Raw genomic sequence first — 22,759 nt, forward strand, 5'->3', positions numbered from 1 at the left:
TTTGAGGGCGCGCTTCAACTTATGTTATTTTCTTACATTTTATGATTAGGGGCCAGAGGAGTTCTTCCTATAATTTGATATATAAATTATTTATTTTCACAGCGGAATCTTCTTTACTTTACCACAACACATAACACACACACAATAAGCATCTGAAAATAGAAGCCCATACTGCATATTCTGCCCGCTGCCTTTGTCCATTCGTGTCAATGAGCCTAACTGAAAATTGTTGCCAGCAAGTTGAAATCTAAAGAAACTAATGCCGATTCTGGAGTTGCATTCTTTAATGAGTTTCAGAATATCTCTTATACCCAGTAAACACCACTGTTTTACAGCGTTAGTGTTATAAACGCGTTTTGGTCAAAATTTTTTAATAACACTTTGATCAAACGTTTTATATATATATTTTTTAATTACCAACAACAGCAAAAAGCAAAAACAAAAACAAAAACCTCTAGGCCTTTTAAAGATGTCAAAATATTTTTGGCCAACATTTTTTCAAAATATTTTAACAACACTATTTTAAAAGTCTTCCAGACCTGGATATGGAGATAACAAGTAATATCCCAGCAAACACAAAAACGTTTTAAAAACGTTTTAAATAAGTTATATTTTGGCTTTTGGTTTCGGTAAAAACGTTTTAATAACATTAAAATGTCGGGTTATATAAAGGTCATGATAACGTAAAAACGTTTTGTATGAAAACACACTACCACAATATTTTTAAATGTTTTCAAAAAATGTTATTGTAAACTATTTTTGCCAAATATTGTGTCCATACTTAAATAACATTATGTTAAAATGTTTGAACCCAGCAAACACAGAAATGTTCTTAAAATGTTTTTTCAAAACCTTTTAATAACATTTAAATGTCGGGTTATATAAAGGTCATGAAAACGTTTTTAAAACGTTTTTGAAAATATTTTGGGCAAACATTTTTCGCAAAATATTTTTTCAACCCCAAAATAACAGTCTGTTTAGAATGTTTTGTATCAAGTTTTCAAGAATGTTTTTGGAATGTTATTAAAACGTTTTTACACCCTTTATATAACCCGACATTTAAACGTTTTCTGTAAAACATTTTTGTTTGCTGAGCAGTAGATTATCAAACAATGTTAAGGTTATGAAAACGTATTATACTCTTAATATACCCTTTATATAACCCGACATTTAAACGTTTATAACCTTTTGCGAATGATGTCGAAACGTTTTGTGTTTGCTGGGATATCAGGAAGGGCCAAACATTGCAAGCAAGTTGTTACCATGCATGGTCCGATGGCATGACTGAGTATAGTAAGATCTTGAGGGCTAAGTCAAACCATAGAGTCAAACCTTTCTTCACAAAAAATAAGTGTTCCAGACCTTGGTTGGACCAGTAGTGCTGATGTGGTTCAGTGTGAAGCACTGGGACCTCTACCATACCAGAAAAAGGAATACTGGAAAGGATTGTAGATGGATGCTGTGACCAGACTTCTATTAGTGATGTCCTTGCTTGAGATTAGCTGGAAGCTTAGCAGAAGATACCTGTAGCAACTATATGGTGATCTTCTCAAGGTATCCATGAAAACCAGGGAGCGCAGACGGCCTGTATGTAGCAGACTGCCGTTGCATCTGGCTATTTTACTAGCGTCATAAGGAAACTGCAAATAAATGGGAGCCGAAACACGACACCACACTTCATGCCATGGCATGATCATGATGATAAAACCTATCTGCACATCCTACTTGAAGTTGCATGAGTTGAGCATGTTGAAAGCATCTCTTAGGTGTGACTTCAGATTTCACACCACCAAATAGAATTATATTGTTGTGCGCCCTTAATTTTAATTCTCAGAAACACCCATGGACAGCTAAATTAAGCATTAAAATGAGCAGAAATTTGCATAATTTTGGATTGGTCATGATTAGTAATGTTAAATACTACAAGTGTACCACAGTTGGAAGAGCACACATTTTTAATGATTTTAAGCAGCCATTTCTTTACAGAAACACTGGCATGATTTCGCATGTAAATTAGGCGATTCCCGGACATCGTAGACTTCGAGGGCCAGTCGTAAAAATAATGACGGTCAACTTATATTTTTTCCAAGCCAGAGGGATATTAAGACAAGGGCTGATTTCAACCATCATAGCTGTCGCTTAAAATTGAGTCGCTCCTGTGAAGAAAAAGTGACGTTTTCTTAAGGCAAATTTAGCACATATCTCTATGAGACTCTAATTTGGTGGTGTGAGATCTACACCATTTAGAAGGGGGTATAAACGTTTAAAGACGCGTCAACTTTTTCAATCCCATGCGAGTAAGTAATTTACTGCATGCACATGGGAGTGAAAAAAGTTGACGCGCATCTTTCGGATGTTCTTTTCTGAAATAATGTCACTCGGTATGAACTCATCCCGTGTTGTTTCTCAGAGATTTTGAGAGTCAAAGAATGTATCAAAAACTTGAACAAATAAACAAAAAATAATATTCGTCACGATCAAAGTAGGTCTATGTCAAAAGTGTCATATTCATACGTTATTTATGTTGAATGATAATGAATTAGGCCTACTGCAAGACTATAATAGTTCATTGCCTAATTAGGCCTACTGCAAGACTATAATAGTTCATTGCCTAATTGCCTAATGTTGTATGTTGTGCTCTTAGGGAACAAACCAAAAGATCGATGACGTCCTATAAACGTAACTGGTTTCGTTTCTCAGCCGACCCCCTCCCTCCCTGCCAGAAACGTAATAAAGAAATGATAATGAATTAGGCCTACTGCAAGACTATAATAGTTCATTGCCTAATTGCCTAATGTTGTATGTTGTGCTCTTAGGGAACAAACCAAAAGATCGATGACGTCCTATAAACGTAACTGGTTTCGTTTCTCAGCCGACCCCCTCCCTCCCTGCCAGAAACGTAATAAAGAAATTTGGAAAATTTTGACATAATAATAATAATAACACATTCTTCAGACCGATGTTTTTGTACAAACGTAATCGAGTATTTTTACCCCCCCCCCCCTAAACGAACCTAGTTTCGTTTATAGGACGTCATCGATCTTTTGGTTTGTTCCCTTATACCCCATGTAAAGGGGCCATAATATCTGCTTTATAATTAATATATCTGCTAGGCATAGGCATAATACTGTATATTTTTGTTCGACAGACATACATAAGTAGTATGTACATGTAGCCCTCGGTCACACTGTTATAGAAAAATTGCTGTAAATTTCCGACACTTGCAAACTTGCCAGAGAACTGTATCTGCCAACAGTTTTATCAGGAAAAAAATGTGCAGAAATTCAGACCTGAAACTTTTCCTCTTTTCAGCTGATTTCATCTTTTTTTTTATTCCTGAAATTTACGCATTTTTGTTTATTTTCAGTCCAATTTGAGCCATTTTACCCCAATTTACGCTGTTTTTCAGCGGTTTTTTTTGTTGTTGAGCATTTTCAGCTTTTTTCCTCTTTTTCTTAAATATAAAGACCCTGTTTCAGGTCTGGAAATTACTAGAACTGTAAAAGAAAAGCATCTCCATATTCTCATAGAATTCTACAGAACTTTTTACGGAACGATTTGAAATTTATACGACATTTTAAGCACCCCTTGGGTAAAATTTCCAAACGGCGTGCTAAAAATTGCTTTCCCCTCCCCTCTCAGCCTGTCAAAAATTGCATGCAACCCACCCTCCCTTTGCTCATTGCCAAATTGTAAAGCATGTGTCCCGTAAAATGTGTGCCAAGAATCCCCTCCCTCTTTGACCTGCCAAATATTGCTTGATCCGATCCCTTTGGCCTACCAAAAACTCCCCCCCCCCCAACAAATTTTACTCTCCCCGTGCAGGCCTCAATATTGCGCAGTCCCTGAGGGATTCAAACTCCCTGTAATATGATCTTTCAACGTGTCAATCGGTCAAGTATAATTCGGACTTTGCTCATCTTTCCGCGGGTTATCTTCCTCGGACTAACACTATATTGGTCGGGTTGAAACGTGGTAACCACAATATGCAAAAAAAAAAATAATAATAATAATAATAAAATAAAAGTCACAAAAAAGAAAAGAAAAAAAAGAAAAAGAGGGATCAATTCAACCAAACTTATATTCGCACTCAATGGTATAGCTGTTAGGACTAAACATTTTTTTTGTTGATATTATTATGATTATGAAAATGAGTTTTGTTTTTCGTTTGTTTGTTTGTTGTTGTTGTTTTTGTTTTGTTTGTCTGTTGGTTTTTTTTGTAATTTTTTCGTCCATGTACTGGGCAGGTGGTCTTTCCTGACCAGTTACAATTTCTTGAAACTTGGTGGAAGTGATCAACATTAGTATCATAGTATGTGTCCAAAATTTACAAGGTCATTAGAGGTCAGTCAGTTAAAATTTGTTAACCATTTTAGACCAGGTTAAAACTGAGCTAAGTACCACTTGGAGAACAAGAAATTCTCGTATGGTTTATCTGGACCAGTTTTGCATGGGGAACAAGAATTTCTTTGGTATAAAGCCCGTAACCTGAGAACTTTTCCGTGAGGGCGCTTTTTTCAAAATGGCCGCCAAAATCCAATATATATGGTTAAATTAGTCACTTTAGAGCATATTTAACCAGATTTTGGATATTTATTGATAGCAATAATGTACTACTAAGTCAGGTTATTAATATGAAGGTAACAGGAGGTCACGGCTGAGGGCGTTTATTTTTCAAAATGGCCGCCAAAATCGATGAAAAACATATATATGGTTAAATTAGTCACTTTAGGGACATATTTAACCAGATTTTGGATTTTTATTGATAGCAATATAATGTACTACTAAGTCAGGTTATTAATATAAAGGTAACAGGAGGTCACAGCTGAGGGTGCTTTTTTCAAAATGGCCGCCAAAATCAATGAAAAGCATATATATATATTGTTAAATTAGTGGTATACTACATCAGATTTTGGATGTTGTTATTGATAGCGGTAAAGCATTACTAGGTCAGATTATTAATGCGAAGGTAATAGGATGTCACAGGCGAGGGTGCTTTTTTTTTCAAAATGGCCGACAAAATTGAAGGAAAGTATGATATCAACGAAAAAGCGTCAGGAAATGTTACTTAAGTAGAAAAAGTAATAGATGTCTTTGACTTTTTGAACTTGAAGTACTTTAGGGTGGTAAACGTAGATTCTGATTTAAAATGGCGGCAATGACGACTACCAGAATTGCCTTTATGTATTAAAGAAGACCCCAAAAGCAACTTGTAAACTATAATGCCGCAAAAGTCATGAAAGTGTTGCTGACAGTGTTATAACATCGAGATAAAATATAGATCTATATATCTAATCTATTTTTATCTCGATGGTGGTAGTAAGGATATATCGGCAATCTTTTTATCTTACCCAACTAATTGTCACCATTGATAATCTTGCCAGAAGCTTGGACGAAAGAGGGCAGACAGACCTTATCTTGCTTGATTTTGAAAAGGCATTTGATAAGGTGTCCCATCATCGTTTGCTGATGAAAGCAGAGCATTATGGTATCAGAGGAACAACCTTGGAGTGGATTTCGGACTTTCTCACAAATAGAACGCAACAAGTAGTGGTTGATAGCCAGTTTACCATTGAAGTGGAAGTGACTTCTGGTGTAGCCCAAGGCAGCCGGCGCCGTTGTTGTTTGTCATAATTAATGACCTACTAGCCTGCATCAAGAACTCCTCGGTACGACTCTTTGCAGATGACTGCATCTCGTACATTACATGAATTACATCACATGAGGACAGTCTGCAACTGCAAGAAGACTTGGATAATCTGCAGGAGTGGGAGCAACAGTAAATGATGAAATTCCATCCATCAAAATGTCAAGTCATCCATATCACAAATAGGAGAAATCCCCTCCAGAGCTCATACTCTGTTCATGGCCACACACTTGAGGAAGTTGATTCTGCCAGGTATCTGGGCATCCACATTGACTCCAAACTCAGTTTCAACACCCACATCGACAGCATCATTAAGAAAGCCAACTCCACCCGTGCATTTCTCAGTCGTAATTTCAGTCACTGAACACATAAGATAACAGCTGTTACATAAGATCAAAGAAGCAACATACACCACTTATGTCAGGCCTATAGTTGAATATGCAGCACCTGTCTGGGTTCCCCATACCCAAAAGAACATAAAGAGACTTTATCAAGTCCAGCGCAGGTGTGCTCGCTATGTCACCAGTGACTATGACAGGAGGAGCAATGTGTCTGCTATTTTACAAAACCTCCAGTGGCAATCTCTACAAGCCAGACGGCAACAGAGCCGGGTACTGATGATGATGTATCGCATCAGATATAACCTTGTGGATATCTAGTGGAACCAGTACCTTACCAAATCTGTGACAAACACCAGAGGCATTTCCAGATTCCATGATTCCAGATTCCAGCTTCAGCACTGCAACACTCAGGTCTACCTGCACTCTTTCTTCCAGAGAACAGCCAAGGACTGGAACCTTCTTCCAGATCCAGCCATCTCGCCGTCCCTCAATGCTGTCAAGTCTGCATTGGGGGCTCCGCAGCACTAATATTCCTCCACCGAGAGCTGCTTTTTATCGCACATCGCACTGTACATATTTTGCACTACTGTTTTTCAAGTTGCGTTCCTGATCCTTTGTACATGCGCAACTTGAAGTGTGCCTGTCATCATGCATTTGATGTTACACTTACCGTGGAAGAAGAAAAGAAGAAGGAGAAGATATCATTGATCGAAAGTTTTCAAAAGAGAAAAAGATTGCAGATATATTCTTACTACCACCATGTAAGCAGGCGCTGACGCTTCATATCCTTTCAATTTCATTGCAAGAGAGTGGAGAGCAGCAGATGTCACTGTATACGATGGTGAAACAGTGTTGACAATGGGTGGAACGAAAACATGGAACCTAAATGGGTTGAAACCGTAATGCCTGAGGACGTCCAAGAACTATTGGTAGAGAATGACTATGAAGATTTTTCAGAAAATAGCGATTTGAGTGATCCTGAGAATTAAAACAATGCATCAGTGAAACCATGCACAAACGGAACAACACTTTTGCATCATTCTAGTTTACAAGTTGCTTTTAGGGTCTTCTTTAATACATAAAGGCAATTCTGGTAGTCATCATGTTCATCGCCGCCATTTTAAATCAGAATCTACCTTTACCACCCTGAAGTACTTCATTATAAGTTCAAAAAGTCAAAGACAACTATTACTTTTTTTCTACTTAAGTAACATTTCCTGACGCTTTTTTGTTGAGATCATACTTTCCTTCAATTTTGTCAGCCATTTTGAAAAAAGCACCCTCGCCGGTGACATCCTATTACCTTTATTACCTTCGTATTAATAATCTGACCTAGTAATGCCTTACCGCTATCAATAACAACATCCAAAATCTGATGAAGTATACAACTTAAGTGACTAATTTAACAAAATGTATGTTTTTCATTGATTTTGACGGCCATTTTGAAAAAAACGCCCTCAGCTGTGACCTCCTGTTACCTTCATATTAATAACTTGACTATAGTAGTACATTATTGCTTTCAATAAAAATCCAAAATCTGGTTAATGCGCCTAAAGTGACTAATTTAACCATATATATATTGGATTTTGGCGGCCATTTTGAAAAAAGCGCCCTCACGGAAAAGTTCTCAGGTTACAGGCTTTTTACCCAACAAATTCTTGTTCCCCATGCAAAACTGGTCCAGATAAACCATACGAGAATTTCTTGTTCTCCAAGTGGTACTTAGCTCAGTTTTAACCTGGTCTATTTCAGATTTCTGTATCCATGACTCAATTCAAAGACTGTTCAAGCACCCAGTCTGATGGGCACCCACACGATGAAGGAGAGGTGGTATACACCATGGAAGTATACACGGACTTAAGATATTATTTAGCACCCAACCTAAACACCGTCGTACTCATAGTCCTCAATGTAGCTAGGCCCACAATATTTTTTCTTCGAAATACGTTTTTTTAAAAACATACCAAATAGATGAGTAAAACACCTCTGTCCAAATTCATTATCTTTGCGTATCTTTGTCCTATGGCATCAAACATGACCAACAAAAGCCCTATAATCTGTTCTTCTGAATCAGCGCACACGTGCAATCTTAAATTGAATAATACCCCCTGAATTACACCCACTGAAAGATAGGCCTATTCACATAATACATAACCTATTTTACCGAAAATTGTTAAGTTTAGACAAAAATTTTAATAATACCACACAAAAGATATCACTTCTTCGATGTCAATGACCTCATCATTTAAATGTGTATTTTAAGTGTCATTATTGTCATGTATTCAACACTATTTGTAAGCAGATGATTTTTACCAACACGTTTGACTTTTTGTTCATTTTCCGATTTTTTAAGTAATAATCCTTAAATTGAATCTTTTTAAGTGGGCTATGCATTAAGATGCTTAATTTTTTAGTGGATGAGTGGGCATAAGTGCAGGTGGGTCGGGCAGGTGTTCCTCGGTTAAGGGTCTTATAATATTTGCATGCACAGTCATACAAGGGCATTTTTCTTGAAGAGATCCTTGTTATTTTTTATCAAAAGAAAGTAAATAGTGTTTGCGAGAAATAAAGCTGCCACTGGTCTGTATTGTGTGAAGCAGTTGAGGGAATTGAGCATCTTTTTCTATAGCTTCTATTCTGCAAATTTCACATTGACACTGTTTGAAACGCGTGAATTTTATTGTGAAAGTTCCAAGAAACTATATATTGTTATATAGTAGATATCACTTTTCATGTTTTAGTTCAAATCCAGTTTTTTTTAAGTCCACATTTCCGCGCTTTTAATTTTATTTATTTTCAGCCCACATTGCATCGAGACTCTTTAAACATGTTAAAATTATATTAGGGTTTGCTCTTCTCCCGTTTCAAGCTCAGAAATGCATTAATTAAAAGTGCTGTAGGCCTATTACTTCTTAATTATATATTCATGCAAGATATAAAAGTAAATATATATTTTTAATGTTTGACAAGTCTGAAGGTGCTACTCTCCCCCCATGCCACCCCTATAGTTACTAATATGGCTGCCCGAACCCGAACGGTAGCTAGTCAGTGCCACTCTCTATAATTTTATGCAACCAAATCGTGTTTTTTTTTTTTCAATCAGATTCGGACTAGCTAAGTGTTTTTCAAATTCGGACCAGCGCAATGGTTTTCAGTTTCGGACTAGCGCAGTGTTTTTAGATTCGGACAAGCGCAGTGTCGGACTGAAGGAGTGTATTCCAGATTCGGACTAGCGCAGTGGTTTTCATTTTCGGACTAGCGCAGTGTTTTCCTTTTCGGACCAGCGGCGTGTCGGACTGGTGCAGTGCATTTCAGATTCGGACTAGCGGCGTGTCGGACTAGCTGCGTGTCGGCCAGGTTAACGCCCTGTACCCCCCCCGAGACAAAGGTAAAATGGTATACAATACTTTTGGAAAATGTGTGGTAGCATTAGTGAATGTTGACTCCGGGAGCTGATGTCCTTTCGTGAAATAAAACTAGATTTTAAGTGAAAAAAGAACAGGGTATCATGGTCATGTGCCATCTTATATTTTGAATAGACTTTAGAAAGGTAGAAACACAAAACACCTCGTCCTTCTCCTTCTTCTTCTTCTTCCTTGTATGAGTATTATCGCACTGCGTACAGACAAGCTGTACTTATTTTTTACTCTGGAACCTAGAGTAGATGAGTGTATTTTGAAGTACAGTCAACAGTACCGGGATGATCCCCTGCTCTTTTCGAATAGCCTGTGACGTTCTTTAATGTGCACACTACATTAAGGGATCCAAAATGAGCGTTTATTGCGTTTCGACAGTATTTTTTGTGGGACATGAGAGCACCTCAGACCTATCGAATTGCATTCTGAATACGAAGCATGTCTTTCTGATATCAAATTTTTGATATATAACAGTCCTCGAAGTAAATTATATAAATCTAATGATATGTTCTAAAAGTGTATGTAGCAGGGAGGAAAAGCCGACGGTCAATTGAAAATTTTGACCTTTCATATTGATAAATATCAATTTTTAATGATTTGCCATAAAATGTGTATTAAATTGCGAATTTCAAAAAATCAAAATTATTTGATATCAGAATGACATTCTTCATATTCAGAATGCAATTCGATATGTCTGATGTGCTCTAATGTCCCAAAATAAATACTGTCCAAACGTTCATACCCCAGCCCTTAATGTGAGAACATATGCATGTACACGGGACCGGACAACTTAAAGTGCCCTCCGAAGCACGAAGAGTGAAGTGCCTTGCTCAAGGACACAAAGAGCCGGACCTGGGATTCGAACCCTTGACCCTTGGATTCACATCCCTACGCCTTAACCGTTATAGGCCACGCTCTCCTCTCTTTTTGCTTCTGATGAAAATAAAGATACACGCAAATAATATACGTCAGCCGTCAGCTTTAAGGTATCGGATAGTAACGTTTGCACAGTATTTTTTGTGGGATCGGACTGAGAGCACACCAGACACACCAAATTTGCATTTTGAATACGAGGAAATGTCCTTCTGATATCAAATGATTTTGATTTTTTGAAATTCGCGAATAAATTTTATGGCAACTTATTAAAAATTGATATGTTTTATATAGGCCTATTGATATTTAACAGTCCTCGAAGTATAAACTTTATAAATATATATAATAATCACAGTTCATATTCGGGAGTTTGTAATTCAAGAATTTAACCATGATGTCCAAATATCTTTTAGCATAATCGAGCGGTTTTCGAGTATCACAAACTAATACTGCAAAATCACTGCCATTTATCTCTGCAGGAATGACATTAATTGTCAATAATGATAATTGTTTACATGTGAATCACTGTTTTCTGTCACTGTTTCACTTCCGATTATAGATATCGTGGCTTAATAAAGTCATATGTAGAAGCTTCCTTCCTTGATCAACAGTTGTTGCCAAACTTTAAATATAAACATGATAAATGCTATCCGAACATCCGAACCAATCAGGCCAAAGTTTACAACTATGAAATTGAGATATCACTGTAAATTGAGTGTTTAGAAAAATAAACACATACAGGTGTTCCATTTTAAACACTATAAGCGTTTACCACAGTGAATGTATAAGCAGTTTAAACAAGTAAATACTAAATTAAACACTTAAACGCTTCAGTGAACAAAAATATACACAAGTGTTTAGATTAGCAGAAAAACGTGTTTAAACACTAAACGCTTTAATAAACACCTACAAGTATGTGCATTACAAACGTATTATGTATTAGTTTGTATTAGTTTCAAAATTGAATACATATATATTTAAAATCTAACTTTTAAGTGTTTATTCAAGTGTTTAGTGTTTATTCAAGTGTTTAGCGTTTAGTGTTCATTCAAGCGTTTAGTGTTTAAAAACACGCGTTGTGTGGTTAGAATCTAAATACTTGTGTTTATAAAGCGTTTAAGTGTTTAATTTAGTACCTTCACTGTGGTAAACACTTCGATCCACAGTGTAGGCGAAAAGAATATAAAAATATAGTAAAATACATCAGAAAATTTGCATATATGCACATTTTCTATAAATTTATTATAATAATCGTCTTTTTGTCTAAGACATGAATGATAGTTTGAAACATATTCTGGGCATGCAGAAACGAAAAGAAAATGAAACTTCGAAAATTAAACTTCATCGAAACTCCATCGAAACGTTTAAACAATAAACTTTGTGAACAATATTAAACTTTGCTCGAATAACATGCAAATTCTCGGCCATCATTTCGAAATCGTCTTTTAAAAATTCTTACAAAGTGCAGACATACATTTCTACATCATGCATGCAGGAGATAGTTCGGATATAGCATCTCTTTTATTGTAAACAATAGTAAAAGAGTGAAAAACTCACTCTCCAAAAGAGTCCGCACCCAACACTCAACACAAAAGTTGGTAACCACGCGTGTTACCCACACAATTAGTGATCATGTGGTGTTACCAAATCTTTCAAAGACCTCTTTTGCAATGGATGTCATCAAGTTTACCCCTTTTTCATGCAAAATCGAGGACAAAATTTGGCCTTTTTTTGTTGTTGTTGCAGTTTTCAATGACACTCAACATTACCTGATTTTCCCGAAGTACTTTTATCAAAATTTCACGGACAAATGCCCCCTACTTTGCCGATTTCGCGGTTCTTGCTATACTGGTAAAAAATACCCATTTTCCGCAATATTTGGTAACCATGGTTACCAACTTTTGTGTTGAGATGGGTGGGGGTGAAAATTACTCCGAAAAAGAGTGAAAATCATTCCTAAAAGAATGGCAACCACTCTTTCAACAAGATATAAACTCATATATAAGGCCATTACTCGAAAAAGAGTGATGTAGCATACCTTGAAAGAGTAATTTTTCATTCTTTTGGAGTGATTGTCAGGGTACACCCCATCAGTCCAAACCACCGCTAGTCCGAATTTTAAGCTTACTAACGCTAACGCTAAGTTGGCTAACACTGAACCTAACCCTAACCCTAACCCTAACCCTAACCCTAACCCTAACCCTAACCCTAACCCTAACCCTAACCCTAACCCTTACCCTAACCCTATAAATAACCCTAAACCTAACCCTATAAATAACCCTACAAATTCGGGACTATAGCGGTGGTTCGGACTGGCGGTGTTTTAGACTGACGGGAGAGCCCGATTGTCACTCGTTTCACTTTTTGGAGATCGAGTTTAAGGGAGTAGTGCAGTGTCCTAACAGGATCGGACACAGAATAAAGTCGGTAACTGCCTGGTTTATCAAACAAAATACATTTCCATATAATATGACGGCAAAAATAACACGCTAATTGAGAAATTAGCAAACCTCAAAATCCCTATTACAACACGCAAGAAAACAAGATCCTTTATTCGCGTCCTTCTCATCCCCAATGATGATCGACCAATTTGTTTAGATTACCGAATTCTTTTCAAAATTTCTCTGTTTGTATACCTTCTTATACGCACACACTATACTTTCGTATTGACATGAGAAAATGCCGAAAGGGTGTCGGGGAACAAGACAATTTTCAGGTAAAAAAAAAGATCGAAATAAGTTGTTAACTTTATCGGATTTGAAACTGGGATGAGTTCCTTTTGTTATAAACACGCGTGTGGTCCCGTCAAGGTAACATTAGAGATGTTAGACTAAAGGGAAAGAATTTGAAGTCTTTTATTTTCTCAATAATGTAATTATTACTTTTCGATATAAGTGGTAAATTTAGCTCTTAATTAAATTCTTGACCATAGGTGAATAATGAACCGAGAAGGGTATTCATGAAGGTGACCTATTATACGATACCCGTGGATACGATTTGAATGATCATGATGATACATGCACTTTGTGTATAAGATTCTGAGAACCTTTTTTTTCCACAAGCAATGACAAGGTTCTATAAGCATGGGAACCTTAAGAAGTTCTATACAGAACCTTAAAGATTTAAATACGTAAGGCCTATAGGGTCTTTCTAATTAATTAATTCAATGTCTCGTCGCAAAATTAAGAAAAGTGAAAATCAGTGTGAACCGCGTTTTTAGTCCTATAAAACCATTTTCTTGGCTATAGGGGGGGTAAAGCGGGGAGCTTCCCTGTGAGAAGTCTTGCCCCCCCATGTGGGATGCTGGCCGCCCTGATAGGCCCTATTTAAAATTTAGGCCTTTTAAGTAATTTTTGACCATATTCGTCAAAGTTTTACCCCTTAAAAATTGTCTAGCACTTCCTGGTTGAAGGTATACGGGGATGTGCCACGGTTTTGGGGTACCTTTTCAGCGATTTTGGTATATCGATGGGTGGGTTTTCAGTGGATACCAATGCGCCCAATTGGGCGCATTTGGGCAAAAATGCCATTAAAGCGCCCAATTATGGCAAATTTGTGTGCTTTTTGGGTGCTTTTTCTTGAAAATTGGTATACTGATGGGTAGCAAAAACAGCAAAAAGTAGGTATAGAGAAAGTCAGCATCCGAAAGTCTGCGTGGCACACCCCCGTACAAAATTTTTCGAAGACCCCCCGGGCCCTTGCCCACCCTCTGAAAAGGTGCTGGCTATAATTTATAGGCCTACGCCATTGCTTGGCTAAAGAATATTTTCTTATGTTGTTTTTTACATAGAACATTAACATGATTAAGGTTCCTTTAAGGTTCCTTAAAGGTTCTTCGTTTTTTGAAACTTGTTTCCGGTTCTAAAGAACCCCATGGAAAACCAACGAGCTTTGTAGAACCATGATTATTCCACGAAAATGGTTCTTTCTAGAATATAAGCTTGAAGAACCTTTAAGGAACCATGGTTCATTAGTCAAGAAAATGATTTTTTACAACCAACAAAGGTTCACATTCCTTTTCACTTTTCTCAACTTCGTGATGAGTCCCTAGCAGCTGAATTAAAGAATTAGAAAGTTCACATGCCTATTTAAATCATTAAGATTTGTTATAGAATTTTTCAAGGTTCTTTATAGGACTTAATTTTAAACATTGCTTGGGGTGCTGCATACGGGACAAATAAGGTTCTAAGTTGCACATTTTTTGCTCAGAGGGAACTATATTTCATACATACACGCTATATAACAGCGCGCGTGATTGGTCGAGAGCCGGGCATAAACAGCGTTTATGCCCGGTGTCCCGGATGTGACTGTCGCCGGGTAGGGAAAATGCGAAGGAAAATCATGTTTTTTAATAATGTTACTTGTAATTTTTGTTATTATTTAGATGAAATATTAATCACAAAATGTTCTGGTATGTACGAACGGGGTTGTTTATGCCCTCGGGCCGCAAGCGGCCCCTCGGGCATAAACAACCGTTTAGTCATGAAAATATATGAATGAACCCCTAAACCCGGGATATGATATGAATGATATTTTGTGGACGGGTTCCCAACTTGATTACCCTTTATGATTGTGATTAGGGCCTTATTTAATATATCCGATCATAATCCCATCATAATCATGTATAATTCATTAACTCGCAAACGCAAAATCGGAATCATTTGCAATTTTTTGGAATAAGCTTTTTTCGTGGATATCCATAAACAATGTCATAAAGAGAAGATTATTATTAGCTTTACTATACGTACGGTGATCTATGATGGACAGCTTTTTGTTTGTTTGTTTGTTTGTTTTTATTTGTTTACTTACTAAAAAACTAGCTAAAAGATTATCCTTTAACAGACAACTTTTAAGAAAGGTTATTGGCCTCAGCCTGGCCCAATTCGTGTTAATGCAATCCGTGCATACAGACATACAAACCCGCACGGTACAGGCTGCTGTCAATTTGAATGACAAGATAGCCTTATACTCAATTTCATTAAATACAACTCATAATCCCCTGTGGATATTGATGGGTACTTAGAGCCGATTATCGCCATACAAATGGGCCAATCATCGAGCAATTTAGATCTTATTCATGGGTCATCAATGGGTACAATACTAACGTGATTAACGAGCCCTTAATTTTACTCAATTGCCCCCAATTGCTCAATTGAAGATAATCCAATTCGTGGGTCTATCTTGTCAAAGGCCTTTACGCAAGGCGTATCAAAACGTTTGATTGGTTGACTTATTGCTTAATTTGCCACGGTAGACGGTTTAATCGGTTAATCGGTTAACATGTTCAAACTGGTACATTGTACTTTGCAGTTTACATTTAAGTTGGAAATTAACCTTAACTGTCTTTGTAACAATAACCGAAAGTTATTGTTCATAATTATTATTATAGCCTCTGTATTGGAATGAATTTATACAGGAATTAAGTTAAATAAGTATGTCAAGAACCAAATGAATAAAGGCAGTGCATTCATTAAAGGCTATAATTTCGAACAAGGAAGAAACTAGCTGTTTCCACATTGTGTCTGTTTTCTGATTGGGCCCGGTCTAAGGCCATCCAGCACTGAAATGGAATGTTTAGGTTTTAATTTAAATATTTTAATTACTTTGTAACATTTCTTTAAACACCGCTATGTGATTAGGAGGTAAACACAAAAATTTTAAACTATAAATTAAACGCATTAAAGTACTCCCAAACACAAAACAACAACCATATCAAGGTATTTAGATATTTAGATATTAAAAATATATACACATTAATAGCTTAAAAAACACTCTGCTGTAAGGACTAAATCATCTATAGTGTTCAACCAGAAAAGATGAGAAAAGCCATCTTCTTTGGTTTACAAAATTTGCAACTGAGTATTTTCAGAATTTCTGACTTAATAAATAAATAAGATATTAAATAAATAAAAAAAAGGATAAAAAATAAAAAATAAAAAAATGTAAATAAACAATAAAAAATAAATTGCAGATAAAATAAATAAATAAATAAACGAATAAATAAATAAATAAATAAATAAATAAATAAATAGTAAATAAATAAATAAATAAATAAAAACAAATAAATGAATGAATAAATTCAGTAAATAAATAAATAAATAAGTAAATAAATAAGTAAATAAGTAAATAAGTAAATAAGTAAATAAGTAAATAAATAAATAAATAAATAAATAAATAAATAAATAAATAAATAAATAAATAAATAAATAAATAAATAAATAAATAAATAAATAGATACATAAATAAATAAATAAATAAATAAATAAATAAATAAATAAATAATTAAATAAATAAATAAATAAATAAATAAATAAATAAATAAATAAATAAATAAATAAATAAATAAATAAATAAATAAATAAATAAAAATGATAGACAAGTTTTTACTAAGTAAAAGTATAACGATTATGAAACTGAAGTTGCTGTCTAAATATATACAAAGACTTTGAATTGAGTGATTGCTCAAGTACTAAACAAGATTATGTACCATTAAATTGACCGTCATTTAGCTGCTACTCATTCCGTCATTAATTATTTGTAATCCAATTTCAATGGCGATCATTCACAACACGTGGTCGCGTTAATTGGATTAATTCATTCACTTAAATGTAATTGTTATCATGTCATTGGTGTCATCAACTCTGACAGTTGCATTGCTTGATGTGAATCTCCTGTTTCACAAGGCTATACACAGATAATTTTTTACATAACGTTATGTGTAGGCCTATAGAACCTCATAATAATTAAGTAAAATTGTGTAATATTTACCAAATTATGTAAAATGTAATTAATTTGATTAAAATTTTACATAATTTGGTAAATATTACATAGTTCTGGGGTAAATTTTACTTAATTATTACGAGGTTCTATACGTACTAACATAACGTTATGTAAAAATATCTCTGAGTGTAACTGACCATATATTTGCAGGACCCTTTGCCCCAGCTCCAGGCCCCAGCTAACCTTGGGCCCTAAACTATTAACATTAAATATTTATGCAGCTAGCGGAGCCTGGGCGCCCTGTCCTGCCTGAAAAATTATAGGCCTAGCTAGTCAAATTGCCTTCGAAAAGTAAAACATTAGTTCGTACTTTACACCGAAGAAAGAAAGAAAGATATGAGAAATGGTTACCCGGGATGATTACGTAATATGCCACCATGCATTAACATGAAAATGGATGTTTGATAGGCCTATATTTGATTTGGATATGATCAAAACTGTAATTACATACCATGCATTTACGAGTGAACCAAATTCAATTGATGAAAGGGGGCAATTCGAGGAAAGTTTAAGTTTCTGGTGTTTTGCTTCATCCAATCGTCATCCAACGGTCACTTCATGAATAGCTAATTAAGATTAACTGATCTTCATTGAATAAAGCTATTTCTTAATGTGAGCAGGGTTATTGTTAGTGGGCAAGACAGGGGCTGAATCGTAAATTTAAAGGTCCAAATGTTTAAAAGGCCCCCAAAATACCATGCATACTCTTTAGGGTCATAGTGTTCGGCCCCTTAACTGAACTTAAAGGGTACATACTTCATTCACAAATCACATCACTGAATTCTGCTGCCAATTTGATCGCGGTGACCTTAAGATGAGGTCAACCAAACGGAAACTGATTAATTAATGGTTTCACACTGACACTCTTATGGGACGCCAATAATAACATAATTATCCAGCTCCGATGTGTGAATGACATGACACGCGAGTCAGCGACTGCAGCAAGAGCCTTTGGCTCAGATCAGGGAAAGTTGTGTGACTACCGCGCCGGCTTGTCATCGATGAGCTCGAAGTTCACCTGATTTATCAATCTTTTGAAGCACATCATGCATGACGTCATTGATCATCATAAATTTAGGAAGTCAAGTCACTATCTATTGGAACAAATGTACATGTATATCTTAAAGAAAGACACAATCAATTCAAACCTTGTATATCTCAGTTTCAAAATATGTAAAAAACCAATCGTGATGCGCCTCAAGAAACTGCTCTGCGTGCTAGTATTACTTTTAGTAGGCCTAGTATTAAAGCCATAATGTACGATCTTATAATATGAAATTGGTTAATTTTTTTTCAAACCTGATTTTTGTTCATATTTGTAATGTTTACACATGTCCCAACTTGCACCTAAATGAAATCTGCCAAATTTGTTGTCTTTGCAGGATAATATGTCCTCCCATAGAACTGCATGTTAAATGGCCAAAATAACCAGTGGGGTTTCTTTTACTTTACCTTGTTATATCAACCTAAAATGGACAGCAACCATTCCCGTCAGTTATTACTAATATTATTTCAACATTTTGAATAAAGAATAACAAAATTAAAATTTGACGGAAATCGTACATTAAGGCTTTAAGTCTAAGTTTTGAGCTACTAATAAGAACCAATGAACCAATACTACTACTAGGCTTGTTTGTACTCATTTTAATGCATTTTACATGCTGATTCTAAATATGGTCATGAAAATTTACAATAATGAAATTTATGAAAAAATGAAACTTGTCGTCTGCAGTTAAAAGAAAGCTCAGATGGGATTGCCAATAATTATGATAATTATGAGTGGGTTGGGTTAATAGTACCATTGGGGTTACCGGCCCATCACCATGCAGCATATTTGCACGTACACTCACTCCTCATGATCGGGTTATATGCCTTTAAAGGTTTATCATGGTTATACCAATATCAGGACATACTCATCAGTCCTCAAACCAAAGGCCTCAAACCCTTAGGTCAGTAAGAACAAAACAAGTTGGACCAGGCAGGTCTCAATTACGGGGATTTAAAAATAAATCCTTGTAATTAGGGGCCAATCAATTTTAGTTTTAACATTAATCTTATAGATTTGAATTTTAAATCTTAAAGATTTGGTTTTAGTCTGTAAGATTTAATATTTGATTAGTCCCTAATCACAGCCCCTTAGTACTATAATTTAGGATTTATTTAGAGTGTGGTGTAACTATGAGATTAGACTTATACACTTTTATCCTTCTACTCCTTTCTTTTCCTCCTTCATGTCCTTTTCTCGTAAGTCGAAGTTCAAAGTTAAACTGCAGCCATCTAATATTAAAGCTACATGTAATTCCCTTAACAGGATCATTGTGCATACGGACCTTAGGTCCAAAGTACTCCAAACCATAATTCAATTAAGGATTGACATGTATTCAAAAAGCTCTATAAAGATAAATAAGATCTTTGAAATGATTGATCAAATTTTCGTACAAATGATCTCGGATATTTAAATCCCTTTATAATTCTAACTACGAGGCCTGCATATCAAAAATCTCTCATCTTTCATGTCTTTACCAATTTGGCCTTAGTAAGCAGCTACTACCCTGTTCATATTGATATAGTTTGGCTACGGTGTCCATGTTTATACATTGTACGCTTTACACGATTTGTTACAAGATCACTTTTGTCTCCTTATTTGTCTTTCCCAAATTCTACACACAAGAAGAAACGTGCGTCCGCATTAAATTCCGATCTTATTAAAGCCTTTGACACGGTGTTTGTATTGTGGTTAGTTTCAATTATTATAAATGTTGCGTCATCATGTTCACCAAAGTAGTGTCAATGATCAGTAGGTTACAGGGTAATAAAAACATTTTATTTAAATTAAAAGACCATGAAGACTAAGGGATAATATATACGCCTACATATAGGTGCCGAATCAATTTAAATGTTTGGTTAAGTTGTACCCAGTCGGTCATATTCCGATTCTCGATTTACATTAATAACTAAGAGTTTTTCTTCATCGTAATGTTAATGTATGATTGTGACCAGTTTGGCCTGCCATAGTCGGGTAACTTAGGGACTTCACCGTGTATACAATTATAATACAGAGGAGCTATTGGAATTTCATTATTCAACATGTTTAAAGTACGCAAAAGGAATTGATCTATTCAAAAAGTGTAAAAACTTAATTCAAAAAGTTGAACTCTTTTCAATCATGCTCTACACCATTCCACTTTTAACATTGATTTTGAGCATGGAATTTGAGCGGTTGGCTGTTTGAACTCATCAAATGTTTCAAAAATTCTATGACATGAAAGGCACTCCCCCTGATCCAATACGTTCGTCTGGTACATTTTAACATTATTAACCAATAACTCAACTTACTTCAATTATTCACTTGAGCATGTTGAACTTCAGCAACTTTGGATAAGTACAAGAAATTGCGCATTCATTTTGCCTTATCGATAATCCAACTATTTGACTAATCGATTGGCGTAAATCCTATTGGGCCTTTATAGACCACACTGATAGCCTGCTTCACACCTTTGAAAACATCACGACCCACCTCTCATGCACTTACTCATTCAGCCAATTAGATTGCCGCAGGGGACATACGACTAGAGCATTTAAGCCCCGCAGCGCATCCAACTCTCGCCAAAACACGCGTGACCTGAAAAAAGTTTTATCGTTCAAGCGTTTCGCACTGCACTGACTCAGTCACTGGCACAACATTCAAATTCGTTCATTCAGTGTCTAGCGTTTGCTAAGTGAAAACCGTGCAGAGCAACCTCTTCAATTTAAACTTCGCACATGACAGTACTGGATTTATAACTCAACAAAGTTTGATTAAAGTTCTTGTAACAACGAAGTGAACTTTCTACGCATATTATATAGGAAATACGCCGTCTTATTTTTGGATTCAGACTATCCGCATTTGGGAACTTTGTTCGCACACACAAAAATGGAATATCATCATCGGTGTCGCGAGTTGAAGTTGACATGGGGATTTAGTTTACTGATTTTTGCAGTTCTGCTACTTGTTTTAGAAAGTAGGGTCGTGGAAAGTGCCAAGAGTAGTAGCGGTGAAAGAAAACGAGATCGAGACAGGGCAAGGGAAGATAGGTTGCCGTTGAAAGCAGAGAAATCACCCGCAACATCGAGGGGTATTCCTGGTATGTACATGTCTAAAAGTTGTAAAAAGTTTTAAAAGTCGTATAAAGTGCTTAAGGGTAAACCACGTTTTCACTTAAAACCGCAAAGTTATAAGTTCATTTGCTCACATGTGGAAGTATCGTTGTTGTTTTGCAATAGACTAAAACAGTGGTTTACCATTATTAGCGTTTTTTGGTTTGCAATTATTTATGTTAGCCTTTGTTGTATCTTAATTGAGATCTCAATGTTCAGACATGTGCAGCATAAGTTTTAAAGAGTATCAAAATTGTTTACCCGCACTAGTAATCATGTTTAGCCATTTTTAGCATAGTTTGACTGAATACAGATCTATACGCAATCGAAAACAATCCGCATGATAAAATTATCGTTTCCGAATTAAGCAACATGCATATTTTTAGCGCAATTCATAAACAATATCAGCTCGATCGGATGACCCCTTAAACTTGATTTATACAGATATGTATTTATAAATGATTAATTATCAATGTGAAAGTGTCACAAGAAAGATAATAAAAATTCCTTTAAAAAGGAATGGTGCGCCCAATGTGAGCTTTTTGGATGTGATGTGGAAATACAGTTTCATACAGTTTCATCACCAAAATACAAACTACTTACTATACATTATCCTAATTAAATACTAAGCCTATTTTGCAATCGAATTGTGTCTAGTGTAAAGCGTTTAAATTGTACATATGGACTGGGCACTGATTTCAATCCGTGTGTATTGACAAGTAAATCTAAAGAGAATATATCGGTATAGTTGTGAAAATGTCCTCCCTTTGAACCCGCAACACTTTCTCAATGACACTTTAATTTGCAACTTGTCATTTATTAATAAACATTTTGATGGCCAAAAACAAAACATGAAAAACAAACATGTCAAAATATTTGCACGTCCTTTCTACATAAACTTTTCAACACTGTTATCAGTGAGGTGCGGAGTGTATGAAGAATTCGGCAGATATGCCGGGGTGTACGGAGGAGAGGCAGAAGGCGTTGACATGATGCGCAGATTGATGATGAAATAAAAGGGAATGGTTTTCTGCCTTTGCCCTTAATGCCCTTAAAACATGTTAACAATCTCACTCTCAGCATATCATGTTCAGAAGTTGCTCTTTTCAATTTCGGCAAAATAAACACAATTCCATACTTGTTATCACACCACGGCTATTCCATGCATAATTAAGTTATTTGAATTTAAATGTATTTTTGGTAAAAACAATTAAGTTGCCATCTTATTTGCTTAAGCAAAAACATTTAAATTAGAGCTGCGGATATATTAAAGCAAAACTCATATCAAATTATTTGAAGCATGTATCCGCATATGCTTTAGAAGATTTTCATTTCAATCAAAACCATTAATATTTTTGGACTCTTTCATGAGTATATGACCTTTTCCCACACCTTGGCTCCCCGTACACCTGCCAAATTATACTAAAGCATTTTGGAGCCTCGGTCGTTTAAAATATGTAAAGAAACAAAAATCGAATCGGTATAAATCATGAATTATATACACTATTTACCTTCATGTTTTCAAGCATTTGAGGTTTATTGAATGATTGGTGTGTGTGCAGGAA

General features: G+C 35.6%; 1 protein-coding gene across 1 annotated transcript in view; it reads left to right on the top strand.

The window, feature by feature from the left end:
* The first annotated feature begins 20,917 nt into the window (after positions 1–20,917).
* The window catches only part of LOC140143497 (chordin-like), a 44,052-nt gene continuing 42,210 nt past the window's right edge, over positions 20,918–22,759 (top strand). Inside the window, exon 1 of the mRNA XM_072165328.1 lies at positions 20,918–21,181. Coding sequence (XP_072021429.1) covers positions 20,971–21,181 — 211 coding nt within the window. The 5' untranslated portion in view covers positions 20,918–20,970. The remainder of the gene's footprint in view (positions 21,182–22,759) is intronic.

The sequence above is a fragment of the Amphiura filiformis genome, unplaced genomic scaffold (assembly GCF_039555335.1).
Source record: "Amphiura filiformis unplaced genomic scaffold, Afil_fr2py scaffold_22, whole genome shotgun sequence".
In the NCBI taxonomy this organism is placed as follows: domain Eukaryota; kingdom Metazoa; phylum Echinodermata; class Ophiuroidea; order Amphilepidida; family Amphiuridae; genus Amphiura; species Amphiura filiformis.